The sequence below is a fragment of the Neoarius graeffei genome, chromosome 7 (genome assembly GCF_027579695.1).
Source record: "Neoarius graeffei isolate fNeoGra1 chromosome 7, fNeoGra1.pri, whole genome shotgun sequence".
Taxonomy (NCBI): Eukaryota; Metazoa; Chordata; class Actinopteri; order Siluriformes; family Ariidae; genus Neoarius; species Neoarius graeffei.
The window spans coordinates 22,670,894-22,690,036 of record NC_083575.1 but is presented as its reverse complement, the minus strand read 5'-3'; the positions used below and the strand labels follow the sequence as shown (position 1 = coordinate 22,690,036).

At 45.8% G+C, this 19,143-nt stretch overlaps 1 protein-coding gene across 3 annotated transcripts in view; it reads right to left on the bottom strand.

Annotated features, from left to right (window-relative positions):
• mlip (muscular LMNA-interacting protein) overlaps positions 1 to 19,143 on the bottom strand; it is a 154,296-nt gene that overhangs the window by 115,982 nt on the left and 19,171 nt on the right. Inside the window, exon 1 of one of the 3 annotated variants that reach the window (XM_060924605.1) lies at positions 1,392 to 1,471. The exons of the other annotated variants lie outside the window; for them this stretch is intronic. Coding sequence (XP_060780588.1) covers positions 1,392 to 1,415 — 24 coding nt within the window. The 5' untranslated portion in view covers positions 1,416 to 1,471. Of the gene's footprint in view, positions 1 to 1,391; positions 1,472 to 19,143 lie in introns of those variants that run through there. 3 annotated transcript variants of the gene reach the window in all.

Here is a 19,143-nt window from a genome sequence, read left to right as displayed (position 1 = left end):
GATAATGCTCTAAATTAATATGATTTCGCCACTGTGCTTAATTTCCTTCACTGTGCTATGGTGCTGCCCGCCCCACCTCCTTCTTGCGTTTGTACCCCCTCCCCTCGCGTGTAGGCGACGTGTTAACTCATTCAACATGGCGGCACCCACAGAAAGCCCGGAGGCGGCAGAACTCGTACCAAAAAAAAAGGACAAATGGCTCCATTATATGGAGATATTTTGGTTTTAAACCGTCGGACGAACAACAGAAAGAGGTCTCCTGCCGGGAATGCAAGAAATTGGTGGCAACCAAAGCGTCGAGCACCACGAACCTGTTCAACCATTTACAGGTACGCCACAAACTTTTGTACGAGGAGTGTGCCAGGCTGCGGGTCACGCCCAAACCCACCACCTCTACCAAGACTCCACAGCAGACAACACTCCACACTGCTTTACCCCGGGGTGTACCATACAAAAAAACGAGTGCAAGGTGGGCCAGCATAACGGAGTCGGTTGCATTTCACATAGCAAAGGACATGGCACCCATTGCCGTCGTTGAGCAAAATCTTCAAATGTAAAAATGTTACACAACAGGTACAGTTTTTGGCTATGTATTTGTGACTGACTACTACAAAAGAGTTAATGCAGTGAGATGAGTTTGAGTTTTGTTTTTAAGGAAAAGGAAGGCAATATGTATTATTTCTATAAGTCAAATTATTATTTATGAAATGAGGGGTTTTTTTTGTTATCTTAAATGTTTAAGACGCACTTTATAAGAACTGCCTACCCTCAGGTTTTATGTTTGTAATTAAAATAAGGCAATATACTACTTCCTTGGTTTGATAATTCATGTTAAAAATGGTGCACAAGCACTTTGTTACTAGTACCTGTCTACCTCTAGGCACTTGGCTGCCTACCTGTTTGCACTTCAATAAAAAAAAAACACCTTCCTGAATTTGGTGTGTCTGTTTTTTGGGGGTTGTTTTTCCTGCATAGATATCGAGATATATATCGTATATCGAGATATAGCAAAAATATATCGAGATATTTTTTTTCTCCATATCGCCCAGCCCACCAGAGGGGGGAGGGGTTACTTCAGATGTTCCCATGGGAGACGATGGGCAGATAGCTGGTGTTGTTTCTCCAGTTTGTTTCTCTGAGGTTCCTGTTGGATCATTGTTTGTTTACGCTAACATGAGCAGGTCAGAGTTCTGCTCTCTAATGAAATGAAATAAAATTAGCAGTGGAGTGAGCTGGAGATGGCAGCTAGTCTCGAGGTGTGTGCGTGTATGAAGCTGTGTGTTCCAGGGTAAAGGTTGGTGCTGGACGTCATTGACATTCACATTCACGCCTGCGGGCTGCACTCGTGCCACCTTGCAAAACTCTTTATTGTGCATTCGCGGACACTGTACCTCGCACCAGCTGATGGGAACCATCTATACTCCTGCCTCACTGTGGGCTACAACCATGCCCAGTTCGTTCTCGGACGTGGTGAGCAGGTAGTTGGCCTGAACATCCCCCAGTGAGATCACTTTGGCGAAGATGATGTCACCGGGTTGGAAATTTTTATACGTCTCCACCTTATCCTCACTGTCACTCTCACATCTTCCTTCCTGATGGTGCCTCTGAACCTGTCTTTGAGAGGAGTAGACCCCACATGGAAGAGTCAGCTTCATATGATCTGTCTGTTCTGTACACACACACACACACACACACACACACACACCCTTAGATTTATTGAATCAAATAGACTCACAGTAAGTATTCTTTATTATGGAGTGTATATACGTATGTCCCACTATTGTGGGTAATTTTGCATTCTCAAAAATATTACAGGCTGCACTGTGTGGAGGGCCACTCTTACACTCCCCTGACTTCTCTCTCACCTTTATTTTGCAGACAGACACATCGGACAGAGGGCTGGGGGCTGTTTTGTCCCAGGAGGTGGAGGGCAAGGAACGCCCCATGCTGTACATCAGCCACAAGCTCTCGATGCGCGAGAGTAAGTACAGCACCATCGAGAAAGAGTGCTTGGCCATCAAGTGGGTGGTCCTCACCCTCTGATACTATGTTGTACCTGCTGGGGCGCCCTTTCACCCCCTGTTCAGACCACGCACACCTCCAGTGGCTCCACCGCATGAAAGATGCCAATGCGTGGATCACCCATTGGTATCTAGCCCTCCAGCCATTTAAACTCGAGGTGGTCCACAGGCCAGGAGCACAGATGGTAGTGGTGGACTTCCTGCTCCATTGGGGGGGGGGGGGAGTCCGCTGCAGGCCAGATGGCTCCCTGGCCTGAGTTGGGCGGTGGGGGTATGTGGCAGCAGGGACGTGGCCTAGCGTTGGTTTGTGAATGGAGGGTGGGGCCAGGTAAGGTGATTGGTCAATGCACTTGTGTCTAATTAATGTGTATGGCAGTGGGGGCGTGGTCAAGCGTCGGTCTGTGACCAGAGGGCGGAGTCAGGGAAGGTAAGTGGCAGAATCACTACACCTGAGGTGAATTAACCTGTTTGTGTGTCTTCCCAGGAGCTGCGCCCTATTTAAGGAAGAGAGCGAGAGCAGAGCGGGGTCTCTCCCGACCAGAACATGTGTGTGTGTGGCGTGTGTATATATGTATAAGTAAACGTATAGAAGCTGAAAAGCTGACAATAAAGAGTTATTGAGAACTCAGTACTGGCCTGCCGTGCTTCTGTGCTCCACCCACCTAGAACACTTGTTACAGTGGTGCCGAAACCCGGGACGAGCGCAGGAGAGAACAGCCCCATGGAGTCCTCCCCCTTCAAGGACCTGGTCCATGTCCTCGCCATGGGCCAACAGAGCCAGCACCAGGTGCTGGTCGCCCTCCGGGAAGAACAGGAGTGAAGGTTCGAGGCCCTGGTGCTGGCGCAGCAGGAAGATCGCCGGGCGTTCCGGCACCTACTCACATCGGCGGGGTTCACCACCTCCACTGCCGCGGGCCCTTCCCACCTCACCCTGACGAAGATGGGCCCGCACGATGACCCCGAGGCCTTCCTCGTTCTCTTTGAGCAGGCAGCAGAGGCGTGGGGTTGGCCGGTGGAACAGTGCGCGGCGCGCCTCCTCCCCCTCCTCATGGGCGAGGCGCAGCTGGCCACACTACAGCTCCCCGCCGACAGCCGGCTGGTCTATGCTGACCTCCGCAGGGCCGTCCTCCAGCGCGTGGGTTGCACTCCTGAGCAGCAGCTGCAGCGCTTCCGCGTACTGCGCCTGGAGGAGGTCGGCCGGCTGTTTGTGTTTGACCAGCAACTCCGGGACGCCTGCCGCCGGTGGCTGAGGGCCAACAACCATGACACTGAGGAGATCAACGATCTGGTGGCGCTGGAGCAGTTCGTCGCTCAACTCCCAGAGGGAATCGCGGAGTGGGTCCAGTGCCATCGCCCGGCGTCGCTGGATCAGGCCATTGAGCTGGTGGAGGACCATATGGCGGCCGTTCCAACGGCAGGACAGCATGTCTCCCCTTCTCCCCTCCCCCCCTCCCCTCTCTCTCTCCCCTTCTCCCCTCCCCTCTCTCTCTCTCTCCCCTTCTGTTCCTCTCCCTCGCCCCATTCCCCCACCACGGAGGCAGGGGCCGGCTCCACCCCAGCCGGCTCCCCGCACCCGCGGTGTCCTATCTTCTCCTACTTCCGTGTCTGTGTCTTCCCCCCCTCAGGTGAGTGATATCCAGAACACCGGTGCAGAGAGAGAGCCCGGGCCGGTGTCCTGGCGCTGCGGGGAGCCGGGGCACCTCCAGCATCAGTGCTCGGCGATGGAGGTGGGCGTGGTGGTTCGGATCCCCGACGCGCCAGGAGCCACCCTCGATCGGGCCGGAGCGTATCGCATACCGGTGAGTATCCAAGGGGATACGTATCAGGCTTTGGTGGATTCTGGCTGTAATCAGACCTCAATCCACCAAAGCCTGGTGTAAGACGAGGCATTGGGGGGAGCACAATTGGTGAAGGTGTTGTGTGTGCATGGGGATGTTCACAGCTACCCTTTAGTGTCAGTTCACATTCTGTTTCGAGGGGAGAAATTTATAGTAAAGGAGGCAGTTAATCCTCGCCTCACCCACTCTATAATTTTGGGGACTGATTGGCCGGGATTTCAGGATTTAATGAGTCATCTAGTGAAGAGTGGGTCTTGTTTAATAAGGGGAGGTCCCAGTGTCACGTTGGCGGGAGCAGCTGTCACAGAGCCGTCTACGTCAGCTCCATGTCAGAGTGAGGAGCTGCCGGCTCCTCCTCTCTCTCTTGGAGAATCCCTCGCGGATTTTCCATTAGAGCAGTCGCGAGACAAGACTCTGCGGCATGAGTTTGACCAGGTGAGAGTAATCGATGGTCAAACGCTCCTGCCAAACACCACCCCGTCCTTCCCCTATTTCGCGATTATGAAGGATAGATTATACTGAGTGACGCAGGATACTCAGACTAAAGAGCGAGTCACGCAGCTTTTGATTCTGAAGAGCCGCCGGGAATTGGTATTCCCGGCGGCTCACTTTAATCCCATGGCTGGACACTTAGGGCAGGATAAGACACTAGCCCGAATAATGGCCCGGTTCTATTGGCCAGGGATTCGCGGCGATGTCTGTAGGTGGTGTACGGCGTGCTGTGAATGCCAGTTAGTAAATCCAGCGGCCATTCCAAAAGCGCCTTTGTGCACTCTCCCATTAATCGAGACCCCATTCTAAAGAATTGGGATGGATCTCGTCGGGCCATTAGATCGGTCAACACAAGGGTACCGCTTTATATTAGTTCTGGTGGACTATGCAATGTGATACCCGGAAGCAGTGCCTCTTCGCAATATCTCAGCACGCAGTATTGCGGAGGCACTCTTCCGCGTTATCTCCTGAGTTGGAATCCTGAAAGAGATTCTGACTGACCAAGGCACTGCGTTTATGTCATGTACACTAAAGGAACTGTATAGGTTGTTGGGTATTAAGCCGATCCGCACCAGCGTTTATCACCCACAAACGGACGGTTTAGTTGAACAGTTCAATCACACCCTCAAAAATAGAATTAAAAAATTCGTAAGTGAGGATGCACGTAATTGGGATAAGTGGCTCAAACCCTTGTTGTTTTCAGTGCGAGAGGTCCCACAAGCCTCCACGGGGTTCTCCCCGTTTGAATTGTTATACGGGCATAAGCCGCGCGGCATTCTAGATGTGCTGTGGGAAAATTGGGAGGAGGGACCTTCATAAAGTAAAAATGAAATCCAATACGTTATTGACCTGCGCGCAAAACTCCACACACTCGCCCACCTAACCCAGGAGAATTTGCAGCAGGCCCAAGAACGACAAACCTGCCTGTACAACAAGGGTACGTGCCTCAGGGAGTTCGCACCGGGAGATAAAGTACTCGTACTGTTGCCCACATCGAGCTCTAAATTAGTCACCAGGTGGCAAGGACCCTTTGAGGTCACACGGCGAGTCGGGGACATCGACTATGAGGTGGCGTTACAGGTATACCACCTCAATCTGTTAAAACATTGGAGCGAGGAGGTCCCCGTGGCACTGGTGTCGGTGGTTCCTGAGAAGGCAGAGCTGGGGCCAGAGGTTCAAAAGGGAAAATTGGCATCACCCACCGCTCTGGTCCCCTGTGGAGCCGACCTCTCACCGACCCAGCTCACGGAGGTCGCCCGGTTGCAAACAGAATTTTCTGATGTGTTCTTGCCCCTGCCCGGCCGCACCCACCTCATAGAACACCACATTGAGACGCCCCCGGGGGTGGTAGTGCGTAGCTGCCCTTACAGGCTACCCGAACACAAGAAAAAAGTGGTTCGGGAAGAACTCGAGGCCATGCTTGAAATGGGCATCGTTGAGGAGTCCCACAGTGACTGGAGCAGCCCGGTGGTCTTGGTACCCAAGGCCGACGGGTCGGTCCGGTTCTGTGTGGACTATAGGAAAGTCAACGTGGTGTCTAAATTCAACACGTACCCAATGCCGCGTATTGATGAGTTGCTCGATCGACTAGGCACGGCTCGCTTTTACTCGACACTGGATTTAACAAAGGGTTATAGGCAGATATCCTTGACTCCATTATCCCGAGAAAAAAACGGCTTTTTCCACACCGTTCGGCTTACACCAGTTTGTCACACTTCCTTTTGGGCTGTTTGGGGCGCCCGCTACGTTTCAGCGGCTGATGGATAGGGTCCTTTGCCCCCACGCCATCTATGCGGCCGCCTATCTCGAAGATATCATTATCTATAGTAATGACTGGCCGAGGCACCTCCAACATCTGAGGGCCGTCCTTGGGTCGCTGAGGCGGGTGGGCCTCACAGCCAACCCGAAGAAGTGTGCGATTGGGCGGGTGGAAGTACGGTATCTGGGCTTCCACTTGGGCAACAGGCAGGTGCGTCCCCAGATTAACAAGACTGCAGCGATTGTGGCCTGCCCAAGGCCCAAGACCAAAAAGGGGGTGAGACAGTTCCTGGGGCTGGCTGGCTATTATCGTAGGTTTATACCTAATTATTTGGACATCACCAACCCGCTGACTGATCTCACTAAAAAGGGGACACCAGATCCGGTCCAGTGGACGGAGCAATGCCAGCGGGCTTTTTCTGAGGTAAAGGCTGCACTGTGTGGGGGGCCACTGTTACACTCCCCTGAATTTTCTCTACCTTTTATATTGCAGATGGATGCGTCGGACAGAGGGCTGGGGGCTGTTTTGTCCCAGGAGGTGGAGGGGGAGGATCGCCCAGTGCTGTACATAAGCCGTAAGCGGTCAGTGTGCGAGGGGCGCTACAGCACCATAGAGAAGGAGTGCCTGGCCATCAAGTGGGCGGTCCTCGCCCTCCGTTACTACCTGCTGGGACACCCTTTCACCCTCTGTTCGGACCACGCGCCCCTCCAGTGGCTCCACCACATGAAGGATGCCAACGTGCGGATCACCCGTTGGTATCTGGCACTCCAACCCTTTAACTTCAAGGTGGTCCACAGGCCGGGGGCGCAGATGGACGTGGCGGACTTCCTCTCCCATCAAGGGGGGGGGGAGTCGGGCGGTGGGGGTATGTGGCAGTGGGGGCGTGGTCAAGCGTCGGTCTGTGACCAGAGGGCGGAGTCAGGGAAGGTAAGTGGCAGAATCACTACACCTGAGGTGAATTAACCTGTTTGTGTGTCTTCCCAGGAGCTGCGCCCTATTTAAGGAAGAGAGCGAGAGCAGAGCGGGGTCTCTCCCGACCAGAACATGTGTGTGTGTGGCGTGTGTATATATGTATAAGTAAACGTATAGAAGCTGAAAAGCTGACAATAAAGAGTTATTGAGAACTCAGTACTGGCCTACCGTGCTTCTGTGCTCCACCCACCTAGAACACTTGTTACAATGTGTCTGTGTTGCAGTGACAGAGGATAGAAAAGGAGGGAGAGAGCAGAGAGAAGGAAGCTCTCCCGACCAGAACACATATATGTGTGTGCGCGTATGACTGGGAGAGCGTGTGTGATGCTGAAAAGTGGAAAATAAAAGAAAATAAAGAGTGTGTGTGAACATCAATTCCCACCTGCCGTGCTTCTGTACTCCACCCTCATCAGGGAACTGTTACAATCATTAAATAAATAAACAAATAAAATCTGGATATGCATGTAATAAGCCTATTAAAATAAATGTATGGCTCTATGACAAGGTTTATCCTCTAGATCCCACACCATTATATATAAATTACATATATTTTGTCTCTATAAAAAATGCTAATTAAAACTGACTTGTTACGATGTACTGAGTGAAATAAATTCAACACAATTATGGAAATACAGAATCGATTGTCTAGTCACTTATTAAGTTTCAGGTATGGGTTGGAGTCAGATGTAATTGCAGAAGAAGGTTTTATTAATAAAAGAGACAAAAGGCAAACAATCCAAACCAGCAAGCATAAACTATAAATGTAGAACAAGCAAGAGGTCGGGCAAGGCACAGAGTATCTAAGGTATAGACCAAAACAGAATCAATGAACAGAAACAAGAATCAAAAAACCAGGAGCTCAATCAAGGAACTAAGGCTTGGTAATGAGTTCACAACGTAACACAATACTTCACACTGAGCATGTGCAGAGGCGATTCTAGAGTCTGTTGTGGCCCCAAGCAAAAATTTCCAGGGGGCCCTTCTGACCAGTGTTCATCACCAATATGTCATAAATAATCTGACACCAACGAAAAATGTATGAAACCAAAGTTTTTTAAATTCCAAATGTGAAAATACAATGGTAAAGAACAATAAAAAACAAAATAAATAAGCCCTCGGGCCCCGACTCTCGGGGGCCCCAAGCAGTTGCCTGCCTTGCCTGTTCACAAGCTGCGCGTCTGAGCATGTGTTGACACAGTCTTTATATAGGCACACTGATTGTGCCTTAATCTTGTGCAAGTGTGCATCGTTAACGGCGCACCTGCGAGAGTCTGCTCGACATGCGTGCAGTCCGGAGTGCGCCCGAGAGTCCATCTGATGCATGCGCCAAGGCACGCAGGTCTGACATTAAGTACTGTATTCTGATTTATTTGGATTTTGTTACATGATTTTTTTTCAGGAGTTACTAAATTATTTCATGAATAATTTATTTGTTCTATATATTTTAAATGTGCATCATTACTTTGAAATGTCCAGTCACAGTAAGGTTGTATATTTATTTGGATTCTATGATTTTATTATGAGTTTACAATACGATTGAATTTTCATATTTATAAACAAATTCTGTTTATATACACACAAGACTAGTCTTCTGCCTCCCTTCACCAAATGTAATTGTATTGCTCTTATTTGATTTTAATCAATAATTTATAGTTTTTAAATTTATTCACATTTCTTTGTAATCTGTAATTTTGGTGAAAAATAAACATTTGTTATTATATTATTATTTGCGGCAACACAGTGGTGTAGTGGTTAGCACCGTCGCCTCACAGCAAGAAAGTTCTGGGTTTGAGCCCAGTGGCCAATGGGGGCCTTTCTGTGTGGAGTTTGCATGTTCTCCCCGTGTCTGTGTGGGTTTCCTCCGGGTGCTTTGGTTGCCCCCACAGTCCAAAGACATGCAGGTTAGGCTAACTGGTGGCTCTAAATTGACCATACAGGTAGGTGTGAATGATTGAATGGTGAATGGTATGAGTGTGAATGGTTGTTTTTCTCTATGTGTCAATCCTGGGATGACCTGGAGACTTGTCCAGGGTGTACCTTGCCTCTCACCCATAGTCAGCTGGAATAGGCTACAGTTTGCCCATGACCCTGCACAGGATAAGCAGTTACGAATAATGGATGGATTATTATTTGCAAGTTTAATGCTTTCGATATCAATCGTACAACTGACTGAGCAAATGTTTGTACAAGTTGTGTCGCACATGCGTATTGGCGAGTCTATTTTTAGCACATTATCGGGTTAGTTGAACTCCCCCATTGTCCATGAATAGGTGCCTGCTAATAGCAACTTTATTGGGGCATTTTGTAATTTCAACGTGAAAAGTGTATTTTCGCTGAAGTCAATAGTTAAGGGATATTAAGAATACTTAAGCTTAAAAATGTAACTAGGGTTTCCCAATCAATGAATATTTCTCTTCCTCCTTTAGTAAAGGTGTCTTTAGTCTGCTTCAAAAAAAATTTTCTTCCCCCTTGGGATTGCGAAAGGTGCTATATAAATGATTATTATTATTATTATTATTATTATTATTATTATTATTATTATAGTGAAATAACATCAACACAAGATTCAGACAGAGAAAACGTGTCTAAATGAACAAGCTTCTCACACCACAGCTATTTATTGTTCACACAGCTGTTTCTTCAGCTCTCTTCATCTCACATAAAAGCCAAAAATCAATACCAACCACAAATGAGAAATGCAAGCAGCTACAAAATATGACATAACTGGCAATTTGCCAGAATGATACAATGGCAACCTTCAAATAGTCCAACTTACAGTCAACAAACCACCTATAAATCATCATGAACCCATCAAGTGACCATTTATGTTTGTGGAAACATGGCTTAACGACAGCATCCCGGACTGTGCCATTCAGCTAGCCTGGCTAACATGCTACCGGTCAGACAGAGTGCTAGCCGAGGGGGGGAAGACTTGTGGTGGAGGACTCTGTGTTTACATCAGTGATGCCTGGTGCCGCGATGCTGTCGTGGTCTGCAAACACTGCTCACCACTGGTGGAGTTTATGATTATTAAGTGCCGGCCATTCTACCTGCCGAGGGAATTTACAGCCATATTGCTGGTAGCAATATACATCCCTCCTGGCTCCAACAACAACAGGAGTGAAGCACTGAATGAACTCTATCAGCACATCAGTGAGCTGCAGACAGCCCAGCCAGATGCTTTCCTCATCCTGGCTGGGGATTTCAATCATGCAAACCCCAAGAGCGTGTTTCCAAAACTCTATGGACATATCAACTTTCCCACACGTGGAAACAATACTCTGGACAATGTTTACACCATGCACAAAGACGCCTACAAAGCCCTCCCCCTCCCCCACCTTGGGGCCTCAGATCACTCCACTGTTATGCTAATGCCAGCATACAGGCCGCTGGTTAAAGTCACCAAACCAGCTAAAAAGCAGATACGTGTGTGGCCAGAGGGGTCATCAGAGGCACTCCAGGACTGTTTTTTGACCACTGACTGGAGCATGTTCAGACAGGCGGCCACCTACAACAACTCCACAGATCTACAAGAGTACACGGAGACCGTCACTGCCTACATGAGGAAGTGCATGGATGATGTTATGGTCACCAGAACCATCTCCATTCAGGCCAATCAGAAACTATAACTGACAGGGGAAGTCCACAGGCTCCTGAGGGCTCAGAACACCACCTTCAGAGCTGGGGATGAGGTGGGCCTGAGGACAGCTAGAGCCAACCTGTCTCGAGGCATCAGGGTGGCCAAGAGACAGTATTCAAAGTACATTGCTGACTATTTCAATGACAGCAGAGACACCAGGAACCTGTGGCGGGGGATTCAGACCATTACAGATTACAAGCCCTCGCCGCTGACCTGTGACTCCTCCACGTCTCTGCTGAATCAGTTGAATGACTTCTTTGCTCGCTTTGAGGCAGACAATAGCACCACAGCACAGAAGACCCCACCACCTCCCAGCGACCAGGTGTTGATGCTGTCCCCAGACAGTGTGAAGAGAGCTCTCAGGACGACAAATGTACGGAAAGCCCCGGGTCCTGATAACATTCCTGGTCGTGTCCTGAGAGATTGTGCCGAGGAGCTCACAGATGTCTTTACAGACATCTTCAACATCTCATTGAGCCAGGCTGTTGTCCCCACATGCCTCAAAGCCACCACCATCATCACGGTCCAGAAGAAGCCGTCTCCCTCCAGCTTCAATGACTACCACCCTGTCGCATTCACTCCCATCCTCATGAAGTGCTTCGAGCGGCAAGTCTGCCCTCCCCCCCCACCTTGGACCCTTTCCAGTTTGCATATCAGTCCAACCGTTCAACCGATGACGCCATCTCCACTGCCCTCCACTCAGCCCTCACCCACCTGGAGAAAAAAGACTCGTATGTCAGAATGCTGTTCATAGACTTCAGCTCAGCATTCAACACAATCATTCCACAGCAGCTCATTCATAAACTGGACCAGCTGGGACTCAACACCTCCCTGTGCAACTGGCTGCTGGACTTCCTGACGGGGAGACCACAGGCTGTACGGGTTGGCAGCAACTCCTCCAGCATTGAACACGGGGGCCCCCCAAGGATGTGTGCTGAGCCCCCTCCTCTTCACTCTGCTGACCCACGACTGCACACCAACATCCAGCTCAAATCTCTTCATTAAGTTTGCGGATGACACGACTGTAGTGGGTCTCATCAACAATGGCGATGAGACAATCTACAGGAGTGAGGTGAGCCGCTTGGCCATGTGGTGCAAGGACACCAATCTCCACCTGAAAGTGGAGAAAACAAAGGAGATTGTTGTGGACTTGATTGTTGTGGACTTCAGGAGAGCGCACACCCAGCATGCTCCACTATCTATTGACGGTGCTGCAGTGGAGAGGGTGAGCAGCACCAAGTTTCTGGGTGTGCACATCTCTGAAGACCTGTCCTGGAACAACAACACCGCATCACTGGCCAAAAAAGCCCAACAGCGTCTGTACTTCCTCTGCAAACTGAGGAGACCAAGAGTCCCGGCCCCCATCATGCACACGTTCTACAGAGGCACCATCGAGAACATCCTGACCAGCTGCATCACCGTGTGGTACGGCGACTGCACCGTGTCCTGCTGCAAGACTCTGCAGTGCATTGTGAGAGCAGCTGAGAGGATCATTGGTGTCTCTCTCCCTTCTCTAATGGATATATATAACTCCCGCCTCACCCGCAAAGCCATCAGGGTTGCAGGTGACCTCACCCACCCATCTCACAGCCTCTTCAGCCTGCTGCTGTCGGGAAGGAGACTGAAGAGTCTCCGGGCCAAAACCAGGAGGCTCAACTCCCTCCTTGTTCTGCCCCTCCTCCCCCCTCTGCCCCCTGCCACAGATTCTGCTCGCACACCCCCCTGCCCCCCATTCAGCATCTGACATGTCACCCTCACAGTTCCCACCCCCCCAACACACACACACACACACACACACACACACACACACACACACACACACACACACACACACACACACTATATTAACACACTGAACTCAGGGACTGCACATTTCACTTTACCTCGCTCATTTGCACTATTCCGCATTACCTCATCTTAATAGCTATTAGTTTGTTTATTCTGCTTATCTCATGTTTACCTGCTATACCTCAAGTGCCCTTGAATGTTTATTTGCTTCAGTGTGTGTGTGTGTGTGTGTGTGTGTGTGTGTGTGTGTGTGTGTTTAGTCTATGTCTAGTTCTTATCTAGAGTGTTTATACTGTTTGTGTTGTTTATTTCAATTATTCTATTTTTATTTATGAGTGTTTAGTCTATGTCCAGTTCTTATCTAGAGTGTTTATACTGTTTATATTGTTTATTTCAATTATTCTATTTTTATTTATGAGTGTTTAGTCTATGTCCAGTTCTTATCTAGAGTGTTTATACTGTTTGTATTGTTTATTTCAATTATTCTATTTTTTTATTTATTGCATTGCCTATTTGCACCGTGGGTCAGAGAGGACTGTAATTTCATCTGTGCTGTATGTCAAGCATGTATAGCATATTTAACAATAAAGTTGACTTGACTTGACTTGAACTTTTGTACATCTTAAAGGACATACACAGAGCCTTTATTTTTAAATAAATTTCTGAGTGGATAGTATCTCTATTCTTGACTCCTGTATGTTGCATAAATGTGAATAAAAGATATATATTTTTGAGAGTTAAAATCGACCGCAAAGTTGGTATTCGAGCTGCCCCGGTGAGCTAGCCATGCCTGAGTGCATGACATCACTGCAGTAACCGGTTTTAAGGCCGAGGCCTTTTACAGCTATAGACCAAAGTCATATAAATAAAAAAATATGGTGAAAGTAAGAAATACCGTTACCGATTTGCTCAACTAAGACTGATTTGACTTCATTGATTGTGGGTTGACTCTCATTAAAACAGGATAGGTGTTATAACTTATGCAACATACATGTGCATGCATGCATTTTCACTGATAAAACGTAAAAGGCTAATTAAATAATCAGATGAACCGAACCAATCACATTCTGAACCAATCACATCCTGAACCCGGGTTCTAGCAACAACCCTTGGCTCACTGCGGGAGGATTGGTGCAACTGAACTCCCTTTCCTTTTACAAAAATAAATACATAAATACTTTCCTTTTCTTGTAGTTTTCTTTTCCTTTAATTGTTGATACTGCACCCTCTTTCAATACGGGCTTATAGCCAATGCTCCTCAACAGATCAGAGGTTTCGTACGAGTCCTCAGTAAAATGTGCAGAGCAGAGGAGAGACCACTTCGTAGGCGCCCAATGTGCCCGTGAACTTCTCGCAAAACGCGTCCAAATCTTTGCAGATTGAACATTCTTGGACCATGAATGTAACATAAAGCCAGCTTTTGTCATGTTGCTGTACCGGCCAAATACACATCTTCGTGGCATGGCGATAAATTAGCTCAAAATGGAGGCTCAGAGTTGCAGTCAGCTCTGTGTTTTAGTATAGCAGAAATGGCGATGAGACCGATAGCCTTCCTGTGGTGACATCACAGATGTCAAGGTCATTCACTCAGACCGGTGCCTATATGAATCACTTTAATCATAAAAATTACTACGGTATATTAGATTTATTGTTAGTGCTTAAAAATATTCCTGTGCCATTCTTGAGGTCTCAAGGCATTTATAAACGAAAGTGAGGCCATGGCTCTGCGTATATCTTCTGCTATTTGCACTTCTGATTAGATGCTAACTGCATTTCATTACCCTGTATTTATACTGAGTAATGACAAAGTTGAATCTAATCTAATCTAATATGCTTTAAGTGGACTATCCAAATCAAAAGTGCTAGACCTGAATCATTAAATCTTATCAAGTTAGTGATAGAGATATTTGTTTGATGTGCTTGCAACTTCCATCCATCCATCCATCCATCCATCCATCCATCCATCATCTGTAGCCACTTATCCTGTCCTACAGGGTCACAGGCAAGCTGGAGCCTAGCCCAGCTGACTATGGGCGAGAGGCAGGGTACACCCTGGACAAGTTGCCAGGTCATCACAGGGTCGACACATAGACATAGACAACCATTCACACTCACATTCACACCTACGGTCAATTTAGAGCCACCAATTAGCCTAACCTGCATGCCTTTGGACTGTGGGGGAAACCGGAGCACCCAGAGGAAACCCACGCAGACACAGGGAGAACATGCAAACTCTGCACAGAAAGGCCCCTGTTGGCTGCTGGGCTCAAACCCAGAACCTTCTTGCTGTGAGGCGACAGTGCTAGCCACTACACCACCATGGTGCTTGCAACTTGTTTTGGCTAATTTCAATTGAATCCTTGAAACTTATCTTTGCTCACACATCTACTGTCTGTTTTTCATAAGGCCACCCTGCTCAGTAATCTTCCATCGCCTGTTGAAGCTACCCTATCACACTCAGACAACTCTGCTTCCTGATATTACATTTTCCAATCACATAGCTACAACATAGTCATGCTCTTGAATATATATATATAGTACTCATGTTTGTCTTCCAATAAACTGAGAAACATCTCTGAACTGCTGTGTCTAAGTCAGTGGCTGTTGCTCCTGGATCCTTGAGGCAGAATCTTCTAGAACTTATATTTCTAGATCACTCATACTTTATGAATTCAACCTTCTTCAGTACAGACAAATCAAAACCTAATAGTTATTTTACACTGTTCTAATTTAGGATTGAGTGCTATATACAGAGCAGAAGCCCCACTTAATATTTACAGTGGTGCTTGGAAGTTTGTGAACCCTTTAGAATTTTCTATATTTCTGCAAAAATATGAACTAAAATATCATCAGATTTTCACACAAGTCCTAAACGTAGATAAAGAGAACCCAGTTAAACAAATGAGACAAAAATATTATACTTGGCAATTTATTTAAGATGCCCTGCGATGAGCTGGCGACTTGTCCAGGGTGTACCCTGCCTCTTGCCCATGGTCAGCTGGGATAGGCTCCAGCTTGCCCCCCACGACCCTGCACCGGATAAGCAGTTACAGATAAAACAAACATTATCGAGTCAGTACAAAAACATTTCAGAGTTCCAAACGTTCATTTTCCAGCACAAAATTAAATGTTACAGGAAAAATGTCTGTATCTGAGCAGCATATTCCATAAGACCAATTTTCAGATTAAAAACGAAAATATAATGAAGGCTACTGGGTTTTGATGCAAAATTAAGAAGAAAGTGTGACAGTCAAAGTGTCCAGAAGAACTGTGGCTGGTTCTGCAAGATGCTCAGTAAAACCTACAGCTCATTTCCTTATAAAACTGCACTCACTGTACCTGAGATTACTTTTTTTTTAAAGCAAAGGGTCATCTCACACCAAATATTGACTTTGTTTTATTTATTGTGGCTTACTGCTGTTTATAGTATTTATTCTTAATGTTGAAACATTTCATTTCATTATTTTTAAGCCATTTTGGGTCTACAGCATTTCTTTACATCTGCCTAAGACTTTTGCACAGTACTGTACATGGGAAGCAAACTGCCTGGTATCTATTTACGTTGTCTGTGGTATCTCCTATACTTGGAAAATAGAGCATATTTATAGTTATGGTTCTACTGCCTAGAGAAAACATACCCGTATGAGTCCCTATAATTGGACCGCTGCCACTCCACTGTCACCAGTTATCGTTCAAAGGTACTGGTGCTTATTTATCAATTGCTTTTGACTCAGTTTATATATATATATATATATATATATATATATATATATATATATATATATATATATATATATATATATATATATATAAAAGCCCTGTGATGACCTGGCAACTTGTCCAGGGTGTACCCCGCATTTCGCCCGTAGTCAGCTGGGATAGGCTCCAGCTTGCCTGCGACCCTGTAGAACAGGATAAAGCAGCTAGAGATGATGAGATGAGATATACATATATATATGGGTCAGCCATAGAAAAAGCGTAAGCAAATGAAATCAGCAATGCTTCTTGTACCTTTGCTATTTACTGCTCCTCAGCTCATACAGTAAGTTTCCACCCTTCCCAATTCAAACTTCACTGCAAAAGCAGGTTACTGTCATAAGCTTCTCGACACGACTCTCTACATCAACCAATGTTAAATAATTAATCTATAGATTATCAGCTTGTCTCTAGTACAGTTACAAATTCAAATTCAGCTCATGCCCACTGTTCTGATTAAATATATATGAAATGCTGTTCAAGATCTGTTGGCATGCTATTGAAAATCTGATTTTTATTGCTTCATAACAGTCCAGAGAGTTGTTGTCTATTTATAGAGTCTCTGAAATAATGCTACCTTTACCCAAGCATTTCCCTGACTTCATTATCATTCAAAGCACTGTGATGTGAATCCCTCAGAATAATTAAGCTATTTCTACTTTATTAAGATGAAGAGGTACAGTGGCATGCAAAAGTTTGGGCACCCTTACTGAAAATGTCTGCTACTGTGAATTAAAATAATAATAATAATAATAATAATAATAATAATAATAATAATTTCAATTTATATAGCGCCTTTCTCAAAACCCAAGGTCGGCAGAAAAAAGAAAAGAAAAAAGTCCACCAAATAGAGTTCAGGATATCATTCCAGTGGTGTAGCAGCCACAGTCCCACCAAAAGGCGCACAAAAACAAGTCCCACATCACAGCCACCGTGATGCCACCAGCAACATCGCTCGAACACCATGCCATGGATCCACAAAGCGAGCACAGAAGCTAAGTGAGCAGTGAATAGTTAAGTGAGCAGAAGATGAACTGATCACCAAAAGGCATAAAAGTAAAGATGACACATTTCTTTTCAGCATTTTCTGCAAGATTTGTGTTTTATTTTTGTTTTGTACAATTGGAGAGTGAAAAAAGAAAAGGAACACCATGCAAAAGTTTGGGCACCCCAATACATTTGAGGTCTCAGGTAACTTTTACCAAGGTTCCAGTCCTTAATTAGCTTATTGAGCTGTGGCTTGTTCAAATTCTTCGTTAGAAAAGGTCAGATGATGCAGATTTCAAAGCTGTATAAATTCTCTGACTCCTCAAACTTGTCCCTAAAATCAACAGCCATGGGCTCCTCTAAGCAACTCCCTTGCATTCTGAATAATAAAATAATTGAATGAATGAATGAATGAATGAATGAATGAATTTATTTCGAACATGTATAAAAAAAGAAAGAAAATGAGAAATTAAATAAATAAAATAATATAAAGAGCTAAGACATTATAAAACACCGCACATTGTTCGAAAAAGGAGTGGGAAGAAGTACAATACTTTTTTAATTTCCCACCCCTTTTTAACTACCCCGAAATCCTAACTATAAAAAAAAAACATATATAATTCATGAATATCTATATAAATATATAATTACAAAAATAAATATATACTACATACCATATATACACTTCATAAATATCTATATAAATATATAATTACAAAAATAAATATCTACTACATACCTATCCCTGTAAATATAAATATATAAACTATCCCCATAAATAAATATATACCATATATACTATATACTAAGTTAGTTCTAATGTAACAATCAACCCTATTCTATTTATAGATTTATCCCTCATCATCCTCCGTTAACATACTTCCTCTTCCATGTACTTGTTTAAAAATATTTTTGTACCTTTTTTTAAACAGATTTATATTTGCACTTTGTTTTATTTCTGTCTCCAGTCTGTTCCATAAAGTCACCCCACAGCTCAATACGCACATGCTTTTCATATTTGTTCGAACCTTTGGTTTTTTAAAATTTAGGTCTCCCCTTAGATTATATCCCCCCTCTTTTTCACTAAACATTCCTTGTATATTTTTTGGCAATAGATTATTTCTCGCTTTGTACATTATTTGTGCTGTTCTGAATTTGACCAGATCCATAAATTTCAACATATGTGATTTTATGAATAGTGAGTTTGTGTGATCTCTGTATCCTGTTTTGTTTATTATCCTTATTGCTCTTTTCTGTATTGTACATATCGGCTGCAGAGTGGTTTTGTAGGTGTTTCCCCAGACTTCGACACAGTAAGTCAGATATGGCAAAAATAACAAGTAATATAGAGTATGCAAAGATTTGCAATCAAGAATATGTTTTGTTTTCCACAGACTTGCCGAGAGGCGGCACGGTGGTGTAGTGGTTAGCGCTGTCGCCTCACAGCAAGAAGGTCCTGGGTTCGAGCCCCGGGGCCGGCGAGGGCCTTTCTGTGTGGAGTTTGCATGTTCTCCCCGTGTCCGTGTGGGTTTCCTCCGGGTGCTCTGGTTTCCCCCACAGTCCAAAGACATGCAGGTTAGGTTAACTGGTGACTCTAAATTGACCGTAGGTGTGAATGTGAGTGTGAATGGTTGTTTGTGTCTATGTGTCAGCCCTGTGATGACCTGGCGACTTGTCCAGGGTGTACCCCGCCTTTCGCCCGTAGTCAGCTGGGATAGGCTCCAGCTTGCCTGCGACCCTGTAGAAGGATAAAGCAGCTAGAGATAATGAGATGAGATGAGACTTGCCGATCACTTTGCCAGTTTTGCTCGTATGTATCCTACATGAGGTTTCCAGCAGACTTTATGATCCAAAATCACACCAAGAAATTTAATTTCCTGTACCATTTCT